This window comes from Pteronotus mesoamericanus, unplaced genomic scaffold (genome assembly GCF_021234165.1).
Source record: "Pteronotus mesoamericanus isolate MK-2021 breed Mesoamerican mustached bat unplaced genomic scaffold, CSHL_Meso_final scaffold_85, whole genome shotgun sequence".
NCBI classification, from domain to species: domain Eukaryota; kingdom Metazoa; phylum Chordata; class Mammalia; order Chiroptera; family Mormoopidae; genus Pteronotus; species Pteronotus mesoamericanus.
The window spans coordinates 25600188-25620561 of NW_026555329.1; the positions used below are offsets into that span (position 1 = coordinate 25600188).

General features: G+C 45.4%; 1 protein-coding gene across 2 annotated transcripts; it reads left to right on the forward strand.

Moving 5' to 3' along the window:
• Nucleotides 1-1934: 1934 nt before the first annotated feature.
• On the forward strand, nucleotides 1935-20196 carry TMEM243 (transmembrane protein 243). Of its 2 annotated transcripts, XM_054564110.1 has the most exons (5): nucleotides 1935-2147; nucleotides 2709-2992; nucleotides 17425-17475; nucleotides 18488-18592; nucleotides 19986-20196. In XM_054564110.1, exons 2-5 carry the CDS (start codon nucleotides 2915-2917, stop codon nucleotides 20106-20108), a joined length of 357 nt encoding a protein of 118 aa, XP_054420085.1. In that variant the 5' UTR covers nucleotides 1935-2147; nucleotides 2709-2914; the 3' UTR covers nucleotides 20109-20196. The 2 variants fall into 2 exon arrangements, with proteins under 2 accessions (XP_054420085.1, XP_054420086.1); XM_054564111.1 differs by lacking the exon at nucleotides 1935-2147 and having other exon boundaries at nucleotides 2586-2992.
• Nucleotides 20197-20374: the final 178 nt, after the last annotated feature.

Below are 20374 nucleotides of genomic sequence, written 5' to 3' on the forward strand. Positions count from 1 at the left end.
TGATATGAGATGAGAGACTAAGCAGCTCTAGAGTGAGGGGATCCTTTCCCCTGGCCTTTCTCCTCAAATACATTGGACGCTAACATCTGGCCTCTCTGGCCAGCCTTCGTGATGCTCCTCCTTACCTTGGCTGAATCACACTTTTTTTGGAGGGGGGTTCTTGATTCACAAGACTCCTCCAGGACGCTTCCCCTGACACCTGAAGCTGCGGGTGCCCTCCCGAGTACACCTGTAGCATCCCGTAGTGTCCAGGTCGTAGCACTCACTCATCACCACTTACGACATCCACCATTTGGATACATATTTGCCAGGTGTCATAAACTCTCTATTAAATACATAAATATTTATTTAAAACCAGCTGAAGTTAGATATTCTAGTTTCATTTATTGTTATCAGTCTTTACTTTTTACCTAAGAAGAAGCTCAAGAGAGGTTAGATAACTCACCCAAGATCACATAGGTCATGGCATCGAGGTGTGAGGCCCTGTATAATATGCACCAACGTTTTTGGCCCAGACTTTCAGGAAAAAAACCCTTTCATTTTAATTTTAAATTGATTATTTATTTACTTATATTTAGAAACAAAACCAATAGTCATATTCCAGGGCATTATTTTGCATACATATATCATCATTGCTTTCTATAGTTATACTTTTAATGCATAAGCATAAATAAAAACATTTCTATAGATATGGAATTAGGAATACCCATATAAAATGTTCATCCTTATTTTTCCATCAAAAATTTGGGCAAAAAGATGCGCATTAATCACCCCAGAATACGGTATGTGATCAACTTCAAAGCTTGTTCTCTTAGGTGTTGTGCCTGCTCCTTCCTCTAGACTGTAATCAGTTGTCTCTGTCTTCTACTCCAGCCTCAACACTAAGGTCTTGTGTGTGTCTTGATCACTGTATAATCCTGTCTGGTGATTCCCTGGTACAGGTTTTTAAAGGTGTTTGTTCTCAGAAGTATTAGTTGAATGAATGTGGTTGAATATGAGTAAAAAAAGTTATTTGTTGAGCCAATCAACCTTCCAATAAAAATGGGTAAATGATTCTGGGTGAAAATTCCTTATATAACAGTAAGTCTTGAACAAAGAGATCATTTATAAAATATATCTGGTAGATCAGATATACACCATACCTGATTCTAGTCAGTGTTGCCAATTCCAAATCTATAGCTATGTGGTTCTTAGTCCATCCCTTGTCCTAAACTGATGAGGGACCACTGGAATCTTTACTTGGACTCTTAAGTGTTATGTAGCTACACGTGCCCAACACAGGTTCTCCCTGCACACAAACTTTGTTAGAACTCTCTTCTACCTAGGAGCAGTCGTGCCCAGGGAAGCTAGCTTGGTTGTGTTTGTTTCGTATACTTCTGCATTACCTCAAATGCAGAGTAACTCTGTTTTGCCTGAGGCCTGTCTACCTCCAGTTCTCTGTGCTCTAAGACTTGGGGAAGAGGTTGACAAGCATTCGCTGTGGCTGCAAACATGCTTACTCAGCACCAGCGCTAGCAGGATTGAGTGGACAAGTCAAAGGAGCACCTAGCATTCATTACCTCCTGGCTGTTTCTGTAAACAACATACGACTCCAATCACTGGTATAACAAGAAAACGGTACCCTCAACCAAATTTATCAATGACCCTGTTCTGCCATGTTGAGCAAAGACTGGGGTGGTTAACGCAGGCTGGTTGTTTCTAAGATGCTTTCAGCCAAATTCAAAGCTACCTTCGGAAATGTTCTTTGCTCTCGTGGCTCGTGCAGATGCTAATTACTAGGAGGCTGAGAAACGTGCGGCCGGTGAGACGGGCCGTTCCACCGGGAATAAATTGGCACCTCTAGAAATAAAGCTCCGCAGCCAATGCATCGCTTCGGCAGGTGGGATTGGCAGCCTCGACCATGACGTGGCCTGGGCGGGCCGAGTCGGTTTGCGACAGTGGCCGCGGGTCCTGGCCGGAGGATCCGGGCGGGAATCCACAGCTCAGCTCTTGGACCGTGCGCCGGCTCTCTGCCAGCCGGAAAAAATCTCTTTCTTGCCGGTGCACCTGAGCCTCGGCACCGAATTCCGGTGCAGGCGTAGACCTGGGACCCGTGATCCCCAGCGCGGCCGGGACTCCTCAGTGTGCGGGCGGCCAGGGACGCTGAGGTTTGGCCTGCGGGCGCGGGGTTTCCGGGTAGGGTGGCCAAGCTGTGCAGGGCTCAGGTGGGACTGTCTCCCTTGCCCGCTCCTGCCACGGCGCCCGCAGAGAGGGCAGGGGAGAGCTGCCGAAGGCCCGCCGGCCCGCGCGTAGATGCAACAAATGAAGGGGGATCCAAGTTGCTGGGCTTACACCCGCAGCGCTGCGGGAGGCGTCCGCCGAGCTGTAGGCTCTGATTCGGCCACTAACTTCACTTCTTCTGCCGCTGGGGAATTGGGGCTGGGGCGGTGAACAGAGTCTTGTAGTGATTTCTTCCGTGAAAACTTTTCCCACCTGAGCCTGGAGGTCTGCGAGCTCGCCGGCGTTGGGGGTGGGGTGGGGAGAGGGGTGGGAATCACGTGTGACCGGGGCGGGGGAAGCCGACTTGCTCTGCGAGCTGCAGTGCCCTGAGGACCGTGCGGCCACGAGCAGGGCAGGCGGAGCGCTGAGATTTGGGGAAGTGGGAGCTGCCCGGGCGGGGGCGTCCTGCAGAGTTGGCCAAAGGTGTTTCCTTTCACTTCCTTCGGCAGCTGCTCAAGATGAGGAGGAGAGCGGGGCTTGGGCGGAGCCGTCTTTCCCCCCGGGTCTGAGAGCCCACCACCGCCAGGACGTCCCGGGCGTACCTGGGGTTGGGCTATGTGTGCCCGGTGACTAGGCGCCTGGGGAGCCCTGAGACTTCGGGAGGGAATGCTGGCTTGGTTTTGAGTGACTTTGGGGAAAGTGAAGAAACCCCAAAATGGAGGACTTTTCTACCAGGACCTACGGCACCAGTGGTCTGGACAACAGACCTCTGTTCGGAGAGACGTCGGCCAAGGTGAGTGCGGACCGGGGACTCCAGGCCTACGGGTGTGTGTGTGTCTGTCTGCCTGTTTGTCTGCCCTGCCACCCAGAGTCCTGGCTGGCCTCTTCCGCGCGGCCCCAGAAGGCACTTGTAGGAAGAAAGAACCGGTTCTTCAATCCGGCTTTCCTCTGAAGATGTTTTACCCTGCCTCTTGGCTCTTTCTTTGGCGCAGGGTTGGCCACGAAGAGCCTTGAAGGCTGGGGCTGGAGAAAAGTTCAGAAAATTCTGGGCCGTTGGAGGCCCTTCAGTGGAGTGCGGAAGCCCCTTTTCTGGAGGAAGGTGGGGAGGGTGTTTGCACACCCGCAAGAGTGCTAACCCTTGAGAGGCCTCAATTGTGCTCAAGAGGCATCGCAAGAGGCTTTCCGTAAGAAAGAGGTGCTCTGATTACTGTTTATCGAGAGCTCATTAACGGTTTACTGCTGAGGCAGCCGAGCGTAGAAGAGTGAAGGCGAGAAATGAGAGTTTCTTGTTGGCGTCCATTCCAGGAAATGATCAAAGGGTCTCTGGACCTAAACAAGCTATGGTACGTTATTTTAGGCTTTTAAAAAGAAAGTTTTCCTACAACCCTGCCCATGTCATGTCCGGGGCCGGTAATTCACGAGACCTTCTTTTCCTTTCCTCAGCATTTTTCTTCTGAGTTGTGTGAGCAAGATTAGCCTGTGTTTTTTTGTTTTGTTTTTGTTTTGTTTTTCACCTATAAAGTGGCATGGGTGACTTTTGACCGCTACCCGACAGATTGCTTTCATTCTCTCAAGAAGTAGGGCACATGTAAGTCCAGAGCTCTTTGGATTTCTCATCTTTGGCCGGGGCCTGTAACAGAAAGGATAGGGAACTTGGACACCCAGCAGTCTGGGGCAGATCCCTGAACTAGGAAGCTGCCAGCCCGCTACAACACTAATACTTTATTTTACTAAAACTCCCTGTAGATTTTGCTTTCTCTTACACTGTCTCAGTAAGAAAATGTTTGAAGCTTGAACTCTAGGGAGATGATTGAACCTTGTTTATCTTCTGGCTTTGCATTATCCCAGCCCATGGAGCACCTGGGTTGAGAAGTATGCCTCTAGTCCAGTAGCCAGCATTGAGCATTTTGTGTTAGGCCATAGGGGTCCAGGGAACCCAGCTCGGTGGAGGAAATATATAAACAAAAATGAAGTGTTTGGATCTGTGCTATGGTAGGGCATAGAGGAGGCATGTTGCGGTCGGAGGAGAAACTGGTCACTTTTATTTGGGAGGCTTAGGGAAGGCTCTATGATAGATTCTTCATTCAGTCTCTGGTGGCCTTGGGCTCTTCGATATGAACGGCTCTAAATTGGGGTTTGACTTGAAGAGGATGTGGGGCCTGGAGAGTGGCCGCAACTTGTTGGTCGAAGGGGTCGGATCCAGGGCATCTGGCTTCCCACCTATTTGGAGAGCTAAGAGGTTCATTATCACCCCCCCCCCACATGCCTTGGCGCACAGATTGGGGTTCTGAGGGGTGCAGACTTCTGACCTCATTTAGCCCAGTAGCCCCTGAGTTCTGGGGTAGATGACTTGGTAATAGATTTGTCCATTTATTTAGACACTTAAAAATATTGATGTTTTCTGACTTGCTTGGACCTAAATAGTCAATGACTGTAGGTTTACTATTGCCTGTGATCCATTTGAAATCCATCCAAAAACTTTGCTCTTCCAAGTATGTCTGTTTATTGCATCTTCATTTAGTCCTAGAGTATATAGGCCCAACCCTACTTAGGCAGCTGTAGGCATTTTTAACAGTAGATTCAGCTACTCAGAGCTCCCTTGAGCCCCCTCTGTGCGGCTGGCAGAATGACCAGATATAGAGAAATTGTACAGAAGGGAGAACGGAGAGAGGCCTCAAGTCTGAGGATGTAGAAGACATTGTGTTTCCTATAAGTTGAGGTGCCAGGCCTGAAGAAGGAGAGGAATCCATTTTTAAACATGGCAGATACTTGTATTTGAGGACCTGAAGTGGGCGAGGCACAGGAACGGCGCCTCAATAATGAAAGGCTAGGACGACTCACAGTGGTGCCGTTCCCACGGATGACCTGACCGCCGCTGCCGGAGTCGGAGGGATTCCTGGGGACCCCGGGAAACCCCGCACTGGCACTTTCAGGCAGGTGTTCCCAGTGTGCTCTCTTTCTGATGCCAGGGAACTGGACACAACAGACCTTTTATAATGGAAATGATGTTACTGAACTACTGCTTCTGAGGAGAAAAACGCAGAAAGGGGAAAAACCCACTTATTGTCATGGTGTGACATCTTCTGAGCTCTTATATTTGCCTTGTAACAACTGACACTTCAGATAGCTTCTCAATTTTATTATTTTTTATTTTTAAATTTGTTTTTCAGTTACAGCTTGCATTCAGTATTATTCTGTACTAGTTTCAGATACACAGCAAAGTGGTTAGTAAATCATACTTTACAGAGTGGACCCTCCCACTGCTTCAAGTACCCACCTGGCCCCGTACCCGTTTATCTCGATATTATTGACTATATTCTTTATGTTATAATCTACATCTCTGTGGCTCTTCTGTAACTACCAATTGGTACTGCTAAATCCCTCAATTATAAACCTAGAAAGGACTAGACCTAAAGGTGACTGAAGCCCACAGAGTAGAGAGGAGTCTGGAGAGAAATTGTGTCTGCTTAGTGCCAGCCACCTACTAGGCGTTCAGCTTTCCTTTGTTTGATCCTCAGATTCCTTTGTAAGATGGGCATTGCTATTCCTATTTTAGAAGTGAAGAAGCTGAACTGCGAAGGAGGTTACTTACTCAATCATACAACTAGTTCTCTGGCAAGGTTTCACCAACTCTCTTTCATGAGTTGACAGGGATAGTATGTTATGCAGCCTGTGCTACATGCTTCTGAACGCGCGCTAGACATTTCATACCTATTGCCCTGGCACAGGAAGTAGGTGAAGTGGTCCCCCAAAGTCACCGTGAAAGAGAGTGAAATCTATGATAGAGCAATAAATAGGTAACCCAGTGGGCCTTGAGCAGCACATCCCAGACCATCCCTGAGAGAACTTCTGCCTTCTTCCGTACTCGCTGCACAGAATGATTTCCGTCACTGAACTCCAGACTTATTCAGTCTTTAGCGTGGTATTTAGGAAAAACTTGATAGAGTAATGGAACAAAAGGCAAAGGGAACCAGTTCTCTATCATTGTGTAAAGATCTAAGGCATAGTAGACAAAAAAGGAAAGATGCTCAGTTCATTTCTTGATGCCTTTGGGTTAACATATTGCTAGGTGGACTGTTTTATACATCCTGGTCAGAATGTCCAGATGGTTCTTTTTCATCTGTTTTTATCCATCCTGAGTTCTGGGATATAATACCTCTCTTTCAGGAGAAAAACAAATGTGGCGCAAATGCCCCAATGTCTGGGGTTTTTAAGCTTGTACTTTAGCCTAGCATTATCTAAAGAAGCACTATCCAACAGAAATATAATGTGAGCCATGTTCCTGATTTTAAATGCCCTGGTAGCCATATTAAAAAGTGTAAATAGATGAAGTGAATCTTAATTCCATACATCTAAAATGTTGTCATTTTAATAATCAAAATCCAACCATTTCATTATGTAATCAATATAAAAAACGGAGATATTTTTACAGTTTTTTTCATACTAAGCCTTTGAAATCCAGTGTGTGGTTTTCACTTACAGCCTCTCTCAGTTCAGGCGAGCCACATTTCAGTGCTCAGTAACCAAATGTGGCCAGAGTACTATCGTATTAGACAGTGCAGTTGTAAAGCAAGTGAATTATATGATGGTTCTCATAGTCCCTGTTCTTTTTCTTTAGCTTGGGACTTCTCAGAACCTTTAATATGCTAATTTTCATTGGGACTCTAGTTAGAAAGGGTGGGAAAGTCATGCTTTTTGTACTATTTTGGTGGCAGAGTTTTTTAGCACTAGCACAGTGCCCTACCCAGTTCTTTTACCCACCCTGTCCGCCAGAGGCATCCACGAGACAAGTTTCTGTGCCACACTTGATGGAGGGTAGTATATACCGGTTGGTTTCCAGACCAGCATATTGATTTTCACTGATCACCAAATAACTGATTCATCCTTTAAGAAGGGTGATGACAGTTCTTTTCCCTTTATTCCTACTTGGATGTGATATAAAAACAGTGAGTGACTTTGGAGGAAGGCACCCGCCAGGGTGGGAGAACCTCTGTGTAAGGGGCAAGGTTGTGGGCCCCGAGGCTCAGGTCTTTGGTTCCAAAGCAAAAGTTCTACCTACTAAAGTATTTTTCTAGGACCCTCCTTTCCTCTTCCTGTTTAAAAAAGAAAAAGGTGTAAAACAAGATCTTTTTCTGACCTATAGTTCAATTCAAGCAATTCAGACTTGAGGCATTTGCCTTTTGTTACTGCAAGAGTGCTACTACTTCTTGTCTTTTGGAGGATGGGGGTCAGGATGAGGGTTGCTACTGTATGAAGAACAAAGCTGTGGTTCCGATTGTTGTGTCCGCCAGCCGCCTGTCCCCAGACCCCCAAAGGCTCCTCCCAGGAGCCCTCCTCCTCTCCTTTGACGGTGCTCCTTGTGATCCTCAAAGGAGAGCGAGTCACCCAGAGGACCAGGTCAGCTGGCCGCTTGCCTTTCACTCAGCCTGTCAAACCACTTTAGTTGTTCCTTGTGCTGGAGAAACAGATCAGGCTGAATAGATGCCATGACTTTTTCTTTCCTACTCTAGTAAGTGTTCTGTCTCACCTGCACGCCAAAAGACTAGGGACTCTGGGAGTTGGGCTCAGGTATTTGTATTGGGTTGGCCAAAAACACCGTATGATTTTTTCCATAAAATAAAAGACACATTTTTCATTTTTACCAATAACTTTATTGATTTGGATATTGTGAGTATGTTGGCTGTCTCCTGTGTGGTATAGTGTTGATCGTTCTCAATTAATGTCTCCATTTGATCGCTGTCAACTTTAACTGGTCTACCTGACCGTGGAGCATCTTCCAGGGAGAAATCTCCAGCATAAAACTTAGCAAACCACTTTTGACATGTTCAGTAAGTCACAGCACCTTCTCTGTGCACTGCACAAATCTTTTTTTGTGTTTCAGTTGCGTTTTCACCTTTCTTGAAAAATAAAGCATAATATGCTGAAAAATTTGCATATTTTCTTCCATCTTCAGTATTAAAATGGTTACACAAAAACTCACCAATTTTGATAAGTTTTTAAAAATTTTTATTTTTTATTGGTTCTTCCTAATTATATCAGAATTATATTCTTTTAAAAATATTGATTATGCTATTACACTTGTCCCAATTTTTCCCCTCCCCCTCCTCCACGCAGCACCCCCCAACTCCCTCAGGCAATCCCACCACCATTGTTCATATCCATGGGTCATGCCTGTAAGGTTTGTGGCTACTCCATTTTCTGTACTGTACTGTACATCCCTATGGCTATTCTGTAACTGCCTATTTGTACTTCTTAATCCCCTCGCCTCTTCATCCTTTCTCTCACTACTCCTCCCATATGGCAACCATTAAAATACTCTCCATATCCATGATTCTGTTCTTTGTTCTTGTTTGCTTAGTTTGTTTTTTAGGTTCAATTGTTGGTAGATACGCCAGGTTTATTGCCATTTTGTTGTTCTTAGTTTTGATCTTTTTCTTCAATAAGTCTCTTTAACATTTCATATGATATAGGGTGATGATGAGCTCCTTTAGTTTTTTCTTTTCTGGGAGGCTCTTTACCTGCCCTTGGATTCTAAATGATATCTTTGCTGGGAAGAGAGCACTGTTAGCTGTAGGCCCCTGTTTTTTATGACTTTGAATATTTCTTCTCTTGTCAATCCCTTCTAGCCTGCAAAGTTTCTTTTGAAAAATCAGCTGATAGTCTTAATGGAATTCCCCTGTAGGTAACTAACTTTTTTCCTCTGGCTGCTTTTAGTATTCTCTTTTTGTCCTTTAACCTGTGGCATTTTAACTACAATGTGTCTTGAAGTGGGCCCTTTTACATCCATCTTGTTTGGGACTCTCTGTGTTTCTTGGACTTGCAAGTTTATTTTCTTCACCAAATTAGGGAAGTTTTCTTTCATTATTTTTTCAAAGACATTTCCAATTTCTTGCTCTTTCTCTTTTCCTTCTGGCAGCCCTGTGATGCAAATGTTGGACCTCTTGAGGCTCCAGTTGTCCCAGAGGCTACTTATACTCTCCTCATTTCTTTGGATTCTTTTTCTTCTTCTGATTGGTTGTTTTTGCTTCCTTATGTTCCAAATCATTGATTTGATTCTTGGCTTCACCTACTCTACTGTTGTTTCTCCTGTAAATTGTTCTTTTTTTCATTAGTGAATCTTTTGTTTCTGACTGGATCTTTTTTATGCCATTGAGGTCCTCATTAAGTTCCTTGAACATCCTTATAACCAGTGTTTTGAACTCTGCATTGGATAGATTGCTTATCTCCATTTTGTTTAGTTCTTTTCCTGGAGTTTTGATCTGTTCTTTTATTTGGGCCATGTTCCTTTGTCTCCTCATTTTGGCAGCCTCCCTGTGTTTGTTTCTATGTATTAGGTAAAGCTGCTTTGACTCTCTGTCTTGGTAGTGTGGCCTAATATAGTAGGTGTCCTGTAGAGTCCAGTGGCACAGCCTCCCCATCACCCAAGCTGGGTACTTGAGGTGCGCCCTTCGTGTGGTCTGAGTACTCATTCCTTGTGTAGTTGAGCCTTGACTGCTGTTCGCAGGTCAATAGGAGTCCATGCCAGTCAGCTGCAAGGATTGGCTGTGACTACTGACTACCAACCTCCATCTTCCATGGAGGATCAGCTGTGCGGGGGCAGGGTGGTGGTGCTCTGAAGTGGTCTGTAGCTGTCCACTGGGCACACAGGCTCTGGGGTTTCCCCAGTGGTGCAGGCCGAGATCAGACACCCGTGTTCTTCCCCGGACCACCCTGCCTGAGCTATAAAGCAATTTGAAATGGCTGCTACTTGTGTTAGACTTGGAGATTCCCAAGTGAAGCCAAGGTGTAAACCTAGGCTGGCTGCTGGTATTAGCAGGAGATAGTGGGGCTAGAGGCTTGGAGGCTTGTGGAGGCTGGCTGTTGCTTGTTTGATAGGATTTAGGAAGTTTTGACGTCCTGAAGACCAGCCATTTATATGAAAAGTCACAGTTGACAGTTTGGGTGGGTCCATAAGTTGGGTGGGACAGAGCCTCAGGGGATCTGCAGAGTGGGGCAAATAGTGTTAGGGTTGATGGAGTCTCAGATATGGCACCTCTCTACCAGGTCTGTGGCTCTCTGGGGGGAAGGGCTCAGAAAAGGACAGTGGCCTCTGCCCGCCTCGCTGTCTGGGAGAAAGCCCCAGCTCCTGCCTTGACACCAGACTCTTCAGTCCCTCCGTGTGCCCCTGGTGCCTTTCAGGCTGCTCCTCTAGTGCTGGAGCTCAGAGGGAGTGAGTCTGAGTATGTCCATGTGTGGCTTCTTTAAGGGGAACTGCTTGGGACTCTAGAAGTTTTTTCCAGCCAGAAGTTATGGGGACTTATTTTCCTGACACTGGAACCTGGGCTAGGGGGCTGGGTGTGGGTATAGGACTCCTTGTTCCGGAGACATCCCTCCCAAATTTTTATCCGCCACACGTGGACCAGCCCATTCCGCATCTGCACCCCTCCTGCCGGTCTGGATGGATGTCGTTTCTTTTATTCCCTAGTTGTCAGACTTCCATTCAGCTTGATTTCTGATGGTTCTTAGATATGGTGGTTCTATATTTTAGTTATAACTTTGAGGTGGTTGTGTGAGGAGGTGAGCTGTGTTTACTTAATGTCGCCATCTTGACTAGAAGTGCCAGGTTTTTTTTTTAAATGCATGCTGATAGGACAGCTGTCAAGATACAGTCTAACAAAAGTGTTTTTAATGAAGTTAAAGACACCTAAGCGTTACTAGAACTTTCTTATGGAAAAAACCCAAACAAACTTTTTGGCCAACCCAGTATTTTCAGAAAGCTCCTGAGAGGATGCTGATGCATCGGGAGGACCGACATCCCCTTATATCATCCAGGCTCTGTGGAAGCCCAGTCCAGGCTGGCGCCTCTTCACGGACCCCTTTGCCTCCCTGCTCATAGCAAATATTCTCCTTTCTGTAGCACCCAGTCTTCTCCAAACATCTGAATTCTTCTCAGTGTACTTCCTGCCTTAGGACCTTCCCTGCAACCCAGCCTGCGGCCATGCTTTCCTCCTAGGAGCCTGGGGGTCAGAGGTGCCCCCAGCACTTACTCCTTTCTGTGAGGGATGTAACAGCTCTTGTCTCTGGACCAGAGTGTAAGCTCCTTGCAGGGAGGAGCCAGTTGCCTCATTTCTCTATAGCTCTAGGCACAAAGCCTTGCCCAGTTACTGATATATAGTAAATTTAAAGTGAACTGATAATTTAGCATCACCAAAATGTAACCTGCATTCCTGGGAGATCCTGAACCAGCAGTATAGATGGGGGCCTGGTGTTCAGAAAGCTGGAATGCTGATGCCAAAACAGGAAGTGGTTCTTCAGGCTCTCCTGCAATTAAAGTCTCCACTCCCCCTGCTGAGCTTCAGCAAAAAGGCCAGGAGTAAATGTAATACATTATTGTATGAGAACACTTAAACTGAGGCCTGGCCTTTCATGGGTGGGTGGTCTGCTGAGTTTCCTTCCCTGTGGCCGGGACTTTTTCAGGTCTGTGGTAATAGGCTGGGTCTAATGAATTGAGTAGTTTTTTTTTCTTAGGGTCACCCCATAGACCATGTATAGGTAGTGACTGTTTTCTAAACTGCCATAGGGACATGTGGGTTGACAGACGTGAGCGTTTCTGTGGGAATGATGGAGTGCATTTGAAACGGGGGCTGCCCTAGTAATTGGAGCCAGGGCATAGGGCCCACTCAGCTCCCACTCATCCCTGAGGAGCCTCGTCTCTCAGTGGTGAGATGCCCATTAGACGTGGTAAAAATAAGACTAATACCATGTTAGCAACTATTTACCAATCCTCTGTTAAATCTCAGTTACTCTGTTCTGGGCACTTTATGTGTATTATTTCCTAATCGTTAACAGCAACCCTACATATCTGACCACGGTACAAATAGGGAAATTTAGGCTTAACAGTTAGGTGACTTTTGAATGCCACAGGCAGGCATATGGTAGGAGAAGAACTCGAAGTTCGGTTTGTCATGCTCCTGACCTCACAACCCTTTAACGCACCTCTCATCCTGAAGGTCAGCCTGTAAAAGTCAGGCACTTGCTGTGGGTCCTACCTTTAAGGGTCATTTGTCCCTTAAACATGTGGAGTAGGTTTCTTTTCTATTTTTACTGTGATTTGACTTCCATAACGGTGCTTCAGTGAAAAGAATATATTTCAAGTGCATGTATGTGGGAGAAAGAGAATCTGACAGAATGGGTTTACAAAAACATTTTCAACTGAAACCACTTCAAAATAGGAATCTATGCTATGAGGGAAACATTTGAAAATGTCTATGCGCTGACTTTGTCTGTGCAAATGAGGGAAATGAGGGAAATGTTGTGTTAAGGGCTCCAGGCAACAGAGTAGATCATGGCGCCCTGAGAGTTCAGGGCGTGGGTGCCTGCATCTCGTAAATCCTTTCTTACTCCTCCTCTGGCACCTGTCAGTCTGGTGTTCCTCTGAAGTCTCAGAACAGTCGTACCTATGACCAGAGAAAAGGTATCGCCTCACTCTCCACAGGGGAGTAGTGTCGTCCCTGGTGACAGCGGGAGGGGAAGCTCCTGCGTGGGCAGAGCCGTGTACCTCTGGAGGAACCAGGTCACACCCACCGGCAAGGCCTGAGGTTTCTGGCTTCAGCTGGGCCCAAACCTTCTCCTGCATTTTGCATCCTCTCAGGTGGTTTGTTCCTAAAGGGCTGCCCCTAGGCACCTGACAAGTTTTCCACTGTGATTTGGGAGAAGAAAAGGAATGTCATTTCGGAGAACTGGACTTTTATTTACGGTTTTGGAACCTAATTTGGATTGGGAAATGCAGAACTTGATGCAAAGTTGCAAACTTGTCGAAAGTGGCTCAAGGTTCTGAATCACTCCCTCTAGATTAACAGTGGTGGGAAGGTTGTGCCCGTTGGACCTGTCGTACACGCTGGATAGATTGCCTTCTCTCTCCGTCACAAGAGAAAACAATTACTATCTTCAAAGACCTGAAGAAGGGGGGCTGGGGATAATAAGTACTGAATTTAAAAGGCATTGAGTCCTTTCATAAAAGGATGAGCAAAGTGCCAGGGAGCAGGAGGAAGGAAGCAGTTCTGCTGGGGACGGCAGATCAGAGGGCTTTTGAATCTTAGACCTGGGCACGGGAGTAAGATTTTTCACAGGAAGAGAGAGGTGACAGGGAATCCCAAGCAGGAGGTCCAGCTGGTGTCAGGGGTGGGAGCAGGGAAGTTCAGGAACTGGTGAGGGAATGTGATTGTCCCATTGTGATTGGAGCCTGGAGCTGGGGAGGCAGGGTCCCAGATAGGCAGGGCTGGGTAGAGAGCCTTGAATGCTGTGCTGAGGAGTATGATTTTCTTCTGGAGGCTGTAAGTTGTTGAGTGTGCATGTGTATTTTTTTTTTATTCTGTTATTAATCATGTGCATACTACATCCCAGAAAATGCTCCTTGCTGGATAGTATACCTTTCCTCATGGAGCATGTATGTACTGCAGGAAAGATAGAAAGGCATTAAATTCTTGTTCTTCTCTCTCCCTTCCTTATATAGCTTCAGTCATCCTGGCCTTCTTTTTCTTCCTTCTACTATCCAAGCTCACCTCTGCCTCAGGGCCTTTCGCACTTGCTGTACTGGCTTGTTTGCAATGCCCTTCTCCCAGGTCCTCGCATGTCCCGTTTCTTCTTCCTGTAAAGGCCCCTGTTCAAGTGTCACATTCTCAGAGGGGATTTGTTTTTTTTTTAATTAAAACTACGTTCCCCATCCCCATCCTGGTTATTACTCTTTTACCCTGTTTTCTTTTCTTCCTAACTTCCTAACACTTAGCATGTAAAAAGAGTGAAGAATGAATGCTTACCATCAAGGTGAGAATTTCTGCACCGTCTTTAAGGGTGGGATTGGGAACCAGAGTTGAGGTGGAGCTTCTAACCACTTTCTGGAGAGAGGAGAACAGTCAACCCAAAATAAAAGGTCATGGAAATATATTGAAAGCCTAGCCAAAGACACAAATTTGTCATGAACTCAGTTAGTTTGTTCTTTCAGCTTATATTTGAGCATCTAATCTGTGTTGGGAGCGGTGATTGGTAGAGGGAAACAGCCAGTGCCACTCCCCACCAATACAGTGACACCTTCATACAATCTCCATTCCAAGTAATGGCATCTCTCTCAGTCACGTGGCTTGGTTTTGTCTTGATTGAAAAAACGTGCCCCTGCCTCTGGGCGGATGCAGGCCTGAGGTGGGCACACAGCCGGGAGAGTGCAGCCTCGGGCTGGATTCTTGCCACGCAGCCATGTGCAGTGGCCCAGAATCCGACAGTGAACAACTCAGGCATGGCCCTTAGCCTCCAAGACCTCATAGGGCACAGGAGGAGACAGAAAAGTAGATGGCAGTTAGGACAGTTGCAGGCCTTCACAGCAAGGCTTAGCACCCAAGCGAGTGTAGAAGCAGTTCGGGGGTTGAGGGCGACTTGGGGCTCGGTTTTCAGTGTCTAGAGCAGATGAACATATCCACCAGGGAGACTTCTGTGTGTTGCTGAAACTGCTGACTCGTGGTCAGAGACTGGAAGGGAGCCACTCAGGTCAGAGAGTAGGATGATGTAGTCAGTGGTGGTGGGTGGAGAGCGCACCCAGGGCAGTAGAGGAGACCGAGGAGGAAGAGGGATTTGGCCAAGGAGGTGCTGAAGTAATTGAGGTAACTTGGAAGAGGAAGGGAAGAAGTCGTCATGAGCCTACTTGGGGACATACATTTCAGCAATTGAAGATAGCGTGTTCCATCCGGGCTGCTCTAACAAAATACCATGGACTGGCTGATTTCAGCAACAAGCATTTCTTTCTAATGGTTCTGGAAGCCTGAGATCAGGGTGCTAGCATGGTTGGGTGAAGGCCCTCTTCCAGGTTGATAGGGATTAGGGAACTCTGTGGAGCCTTTTTGATAAGGGCACTGATCCCATTTAGGAGGTCCACCCTCATGACCTAAGCACCTCCCAGCACCCCCTAATCCTGTCATGTTGAGCTTTAGGATTTCAACATGTGGATTTTGGAGGGGGCTGCACAGACATTCAGATCGTAGCAGAGGATGTTACTGACAGTGCCCTCTCAGTCTGGCCTGGGGAGCGGGAGGGAGCACCTTGCCCCCGACTCCTGGCCCAGCAACTGTGGGGTGAGACGTGGGCAGCAGGAGCTCTTCTGCGGAGAACATTGAGAGACAGAGGCAGCAAGGGTGGCGTGGTCCCGGAAGCAGAGTGCCCACGTGGGGCAGATTTCCAGGGCGGGGGGTGGGGGGGTGGGGGTGGGGGTGGCAGACAGGACTTGCAGGTGTGGCGTGTGAAGCCTGACCTGATAGGTTGAGAGCCCTGGGGAAGGATGTGGGTCTATAGGGCTGCCTGTGATGTTGCAGAGAAAGCTAGAAGTAAAATAAAAAATGGAATTTTCATTGTTACCCCAACCCCTGCCCCCACCTCTCCAGAGTGTGGAAGGGAATGTCGTCCTGGCTTTGACCATGCAACGTTTTCCTTTCCTGCAAGGAGCTTCCTTAGTTTTGCTTCGCTTCTCCCAGGGCGGGAAGGACAAGTTCCTCAGCTGGAGCCTCTAAACCCGTGCTTGGTCCTGCTCTAGCAGAACACAAGTGACGGGGCTGGCACCCGTGCTGGGGCAACCTGCCCCTGGAGATGCCTGCGGGTCACTTAGTATTTCTGCCGAGTCAGCGGAGCCTAGCCTGGGAGCCTCCATTAGGGTGGTGGGCCTTCGCAGCTGCAGAAACATGACCTTTTGGGGGGCAGGACCAGGCCCTGGCTGCTGTGCTGCTGGGTGGCCGGTGTGGAACGGCAAGGCCACGTGCTGTTCTGACCAGAAGGCGAGAATTCTGACAAGCCAGGCGTCGGGGGGGCGATGAGGGAAGCCCGTGTCGGTGAGAGGCCCTGTAAGGAAAATGCTGTTGGCCACTTCTGTTTATGACTCTTGTTTCACCAGCCATCGCTGAGCTAGTGCCAACAGTGTGCCAGTCTGCCAGTCTCTAGGGAAAACAAGTAGGCTGTCTTCCCACCCTCAATGAACTGCAAGTCCTAATTGAAGAGACAGGCCACACATTTTATTTTGGTGCAGGAAATGTAATGTGGGCAGTGTGATCTTAGAGCCCCAAGACAGGAACATCTCACATCCCGAGAGGAGGGGTGTGAGCCTGCTGGCGTCCTGAAAGGATTTACCAGAGAGGTGGTGTTCGAGTTGCAAGATGAGCCATCAGATTGGGAGTGTGGCATGTCAGCCATTCCAACTCCCACCCCACACCTCACTCTTTTGGGAATACAGTATCTTCAGCTTTTCTATGGGGAAGTGTAAGAAATGACTGTGTGTGAAGTAGCTGCATTTTCTGTCCGTGCATCTGCACAGACCCACGCAACAAGCTTTTGTTAAGACTCAAAAGTTTGCCTCTTCTCGCGATCTAATGTGCTTACTTTTGTTAATAAGAATTTCTAATCCCCCCTTCCCTCCCTCACCCCGTAATACAGGTTTTCAACTTCCCTGGGGCTGTTTTACTATCTGTAAAATAGTTACAATACCTGTTCATGCCAGGATTTTTTAGAAGAGATAGGCAAAAACTTCTGGCATAGTTACTATCCCTTCACCATGTATATTTCCCCCCTCCTTTTTGATCCTGGTTGGCAACTTGCTGTTTGGAGATTAGTAATTCTTCTTGGCTGCTTCTCACCTGAACATCTTTACTGGCTTCTTTCTCTTCTAAGAGGACTGTTGGGATGTATGCAGATGTATGTATCCTGGAGCTGATGGGCACCGATATTCTTGACTTCTCAGAATAGACCGTAAGATTTTAGCTGAACCTTTTTCACAAGGCAAAAACAATGTAATAGATTGTCTGTATACACATATATGTCAAACACACAATTTAAAATTTGTCCTGAGTGGGAGTAATATTTGCCCCTGGGTCTCTTCTGTAAAAATGGTTATATAATTTCAGCCCTTGGCTTGTTCACAGCAGCGCATGGATTTTTTGGAAGCTTCCCTTCTCCATTCAGTTCTTCTTAATCATCAAGACTCTAGTGTAAAAGATGTCCTGTCCCATCAAGGAACTTGCAGTTGGTTGTCCGCCTTCCCAAAGTACCTTTTTCCCACTCTGGTGGCTGAGTACACTTTGCCTTTCTGGAAATTGTATTTACATATAAAGAGGGAGCAGGATCTTTGTTTCTTCATTCTAATCATGCAATGCCTAGGTTGTACTTTCCTGAAAGTGTAATGGATCCACCATATAGCTCAAAAACTTTCTTCTCTTTCAGGATCGAATCATCAATTTAGTTGTTGGCAGCTTAACATCCTTATTGATTCTAGTAAGTATCTTTGTGTCTTACCCAGGCTCTTAGCCAAAGTTTTGAAAACTTGAGTATTGTGTTTCAATTAACTACCCCCCCCTCCCTAAACCAACAAACTTCTAAGGGGCCAGTGTATCAGCAGCATAGTATTCCAGTTAGTTACATTAATGCTTTTAATTTTATTACAACAAAGTTGCAGTTTGTAACTGGAATAAAACTGATTACAACCTTCATCCCCAGTTGATTATGTGAGCTAAGTAACTTAGCTTTCTGAATTTGCGGTTTGCTTGCATAGTATGCATGTAACATGTCAGTAGCTACCAGCAACTCCCCATTTCTCTGTTAATATCTTAAATTTATTTTGTTTCTTAAAGCACATTCATTATACTTTGGTTTAAAAAGATTTGGTCAGCATATAGTGATTTTTCACCCTGTATAATAAAGCTTTGTGCTATCACAATAAAATAAAAAGCAAAGGTCTATTTCCTATAGTCTGAGGGTGACATTTCTGTGGCACATTTTCATTAAATATAAGAAAACTTTAGGGAAGTTTGTTTCCATGACTTCTTAGAAAGAATGGGTACATTGCTGTCTCTATGGCAGAAACAACTCTAGCCCATTTTCATAATGTTAAGCAAAAACAGCTTTGGCTATATATTTTTTTGTTGTAGAATTCAAAATAATAAAAAGGTTATAATTTTTCCCAATGTAATCATTAATCCTGGGAATGAGATTGAAATGCTTTTTAATCTTTGTTAATGAAGAGGTTATTTTGAGGCTAGTTTTCCTGAGTTGTCTTGTCTCCTTTCATAGAGGAGGAGGAGGTTAGAAAGAGCAAGTACTAAAAGTAACACAATCAAGCATATTTACAAATCCTTTATTAAACATATTAACATTCCATAAGGCAGATCTGATGGTAAATACCATTTTACAGTGTGAAGCATTTTGTAATAATTAGCATTGCCTAGACTCCAGTCTAACCAAGTCTTGGAGTTACTCCTAAGGCCTGACATAATTTCTCTTCATACAGGTAACGCTGATCAGTGCTTTTGTTTTCCCTCAACCACCTCCAAAACCACTGAATATATTTTTTGCTGTCTGCATCTCTTTGAGTACTATTACTGCCTGCATACTTGTGAGTACTATTTAGAATTTAAATTGCATATCCTTGAGGGCTGGAGGTTGCAGTGCCTAGGACAGATTCCCAGCCCTGGGTCTGTATGAAAGGGTATCTCTAATTACAAACCCCCAAACCCCGAAGGATGTCAAAATTCTCAGTATTAATTGCAGTGTTTTCTTTTTTAATCTGAGTTTCTTTTCTCCTAAATCCCAGAGTTGTAACCCTAAAAAGAAACTTCTCGTGATAGGTAAGAAATGGAGGGAAAGAAATAGTTAACAGGATTCAGGTGGCCAAAGATTTGATGTAATTTACTTGATTCATTTTCTTTCAAGGACTACCTACAGGGCCCGCCAGGCTTTAGGGATTGCCATTACTGCTCTTCAGGGAAGAGACACAGCACAAGCATGCTGGGTTTATTTCTAATAACTACAAAATTAATGTGTTTTAATCTGTTTTTCTCTCCAAATGGAACTAATTCTCCAGAGGAACCTAAAGCTGCAGTTGTATCCTTGTCACAACAGTGTTCAATTTTGCCACAAAGAAGCCTTTCTTTTAAGTGCAGAAACAAAGATGGCGGTAGATCTCAGTTGGGTTATTTGCCCAGTGTTCAGTCATTAGTTAGTTGGCAGTTTCCTTTGATGAGGCAGAATCAAAACAGTAAGCCCTTAAAGGCAATTGTTTTGACTCAGACAGGACTTGAACTGTGATAGCAATGTGCTCATTTGAGTTAAAATTAAATGAGACCTCCAGCTTCTAATGCACTGATTCTGCTGTACTCTGACCTGAGGGAAGAATTTGGCTGTCACCACTATGGCAGCCTTTGGAACAAAGCTACCAGAGATGCCCTCCTCCCACTTCCAGCCTAAAGCCAGAAGGGACTAGAAGTGAGTTAGTTTAAACCAAATACATGCATATGTAAGCCCAATTTTGTATTGGCAATATGAATGTTACTTGAAATTAAAAGTTGTCATCCCTTCCACTATCTAAAAGAAGTATCTTTTATTCAAATAAACAAGGTGGGCAAAAGTAGGCTTACAGTTATTCCTGTGGACAAGAATAAACTGATGTACTAACAACTGTAAACCCACTTTTGTTCACCCTGTACTTAAACTATGTCCAGAAGATATATATTCTTGGATGGCTTGCCAAATGATTGATGAATGCTGTTGATTTTAAAATAGAACAGTTAACTGAGTAGCAGGAATAGTATGATCTTGAATGTGGAAACTCAGTTGGTACTACCTGAATCATAAAGAGTAAGAATTAAATTCTGGCTGCATCAAGTCTCAGGAATATAGGTTAACATAAAGACTCTCATTTAGGGGGAAAAAAGAATTAGTTGTATTTTAAATACTCGACCCAGTCAGTGGCTGTTACTTAAACTATTATTTAATTCTTCTTCTTTTAGATCTACTGGTACCGACAAGGAGACTTAGAACCGAAATTTAGAAATCTAATTTACTATATCTTATTTTCTATCATCATGTTATGTATATGTGCGAACCTGTACTTCCATGATGTGGGAAAGTGAGGCTACCAAGGCGAAAATACTTACCAGGTCTCTTCAAAGCTATGTATGTAAGACTGTGAATAAAAGCTGGATAAGGTGTGCTGAAGAATCAACTGTGGAAGTCTGATACATGATTTTCATGCAAATTGTAAACCTAAATTCCCTCTTGCAGGGGAGATACATCATAGATCACTTTGCTTTTTTTTTTTAAACGAGGTGATATGGCCCTTAAACATTCCATCCCTTAAAGCTCAAACAGCACAAGTAATTTTCACTTTTGAAATTAA

Coding starts and splice junctions, on each gene's coding strand:
- TMEM243 (XM_054564110.1), top strand. CDS start 2,915: ATGGAGGACTTTTCTACCAGGACCTACGGCACCAGTGGTCTGGACAAC. Junction 17,476..18,487: donor TAACATCCTTATTGATTCTA/GTAAGTATCTTT, acceptor CTCTTCATACAG/GTAACGCTGATCAGTGCTTT. Junction 18,593..19,985: donor CTATTACTGCCTGCATACTT/GTGAGTACTATT, acceptor TTCTTCTTTTAG/ATCTACTGGTACCGACAAGG.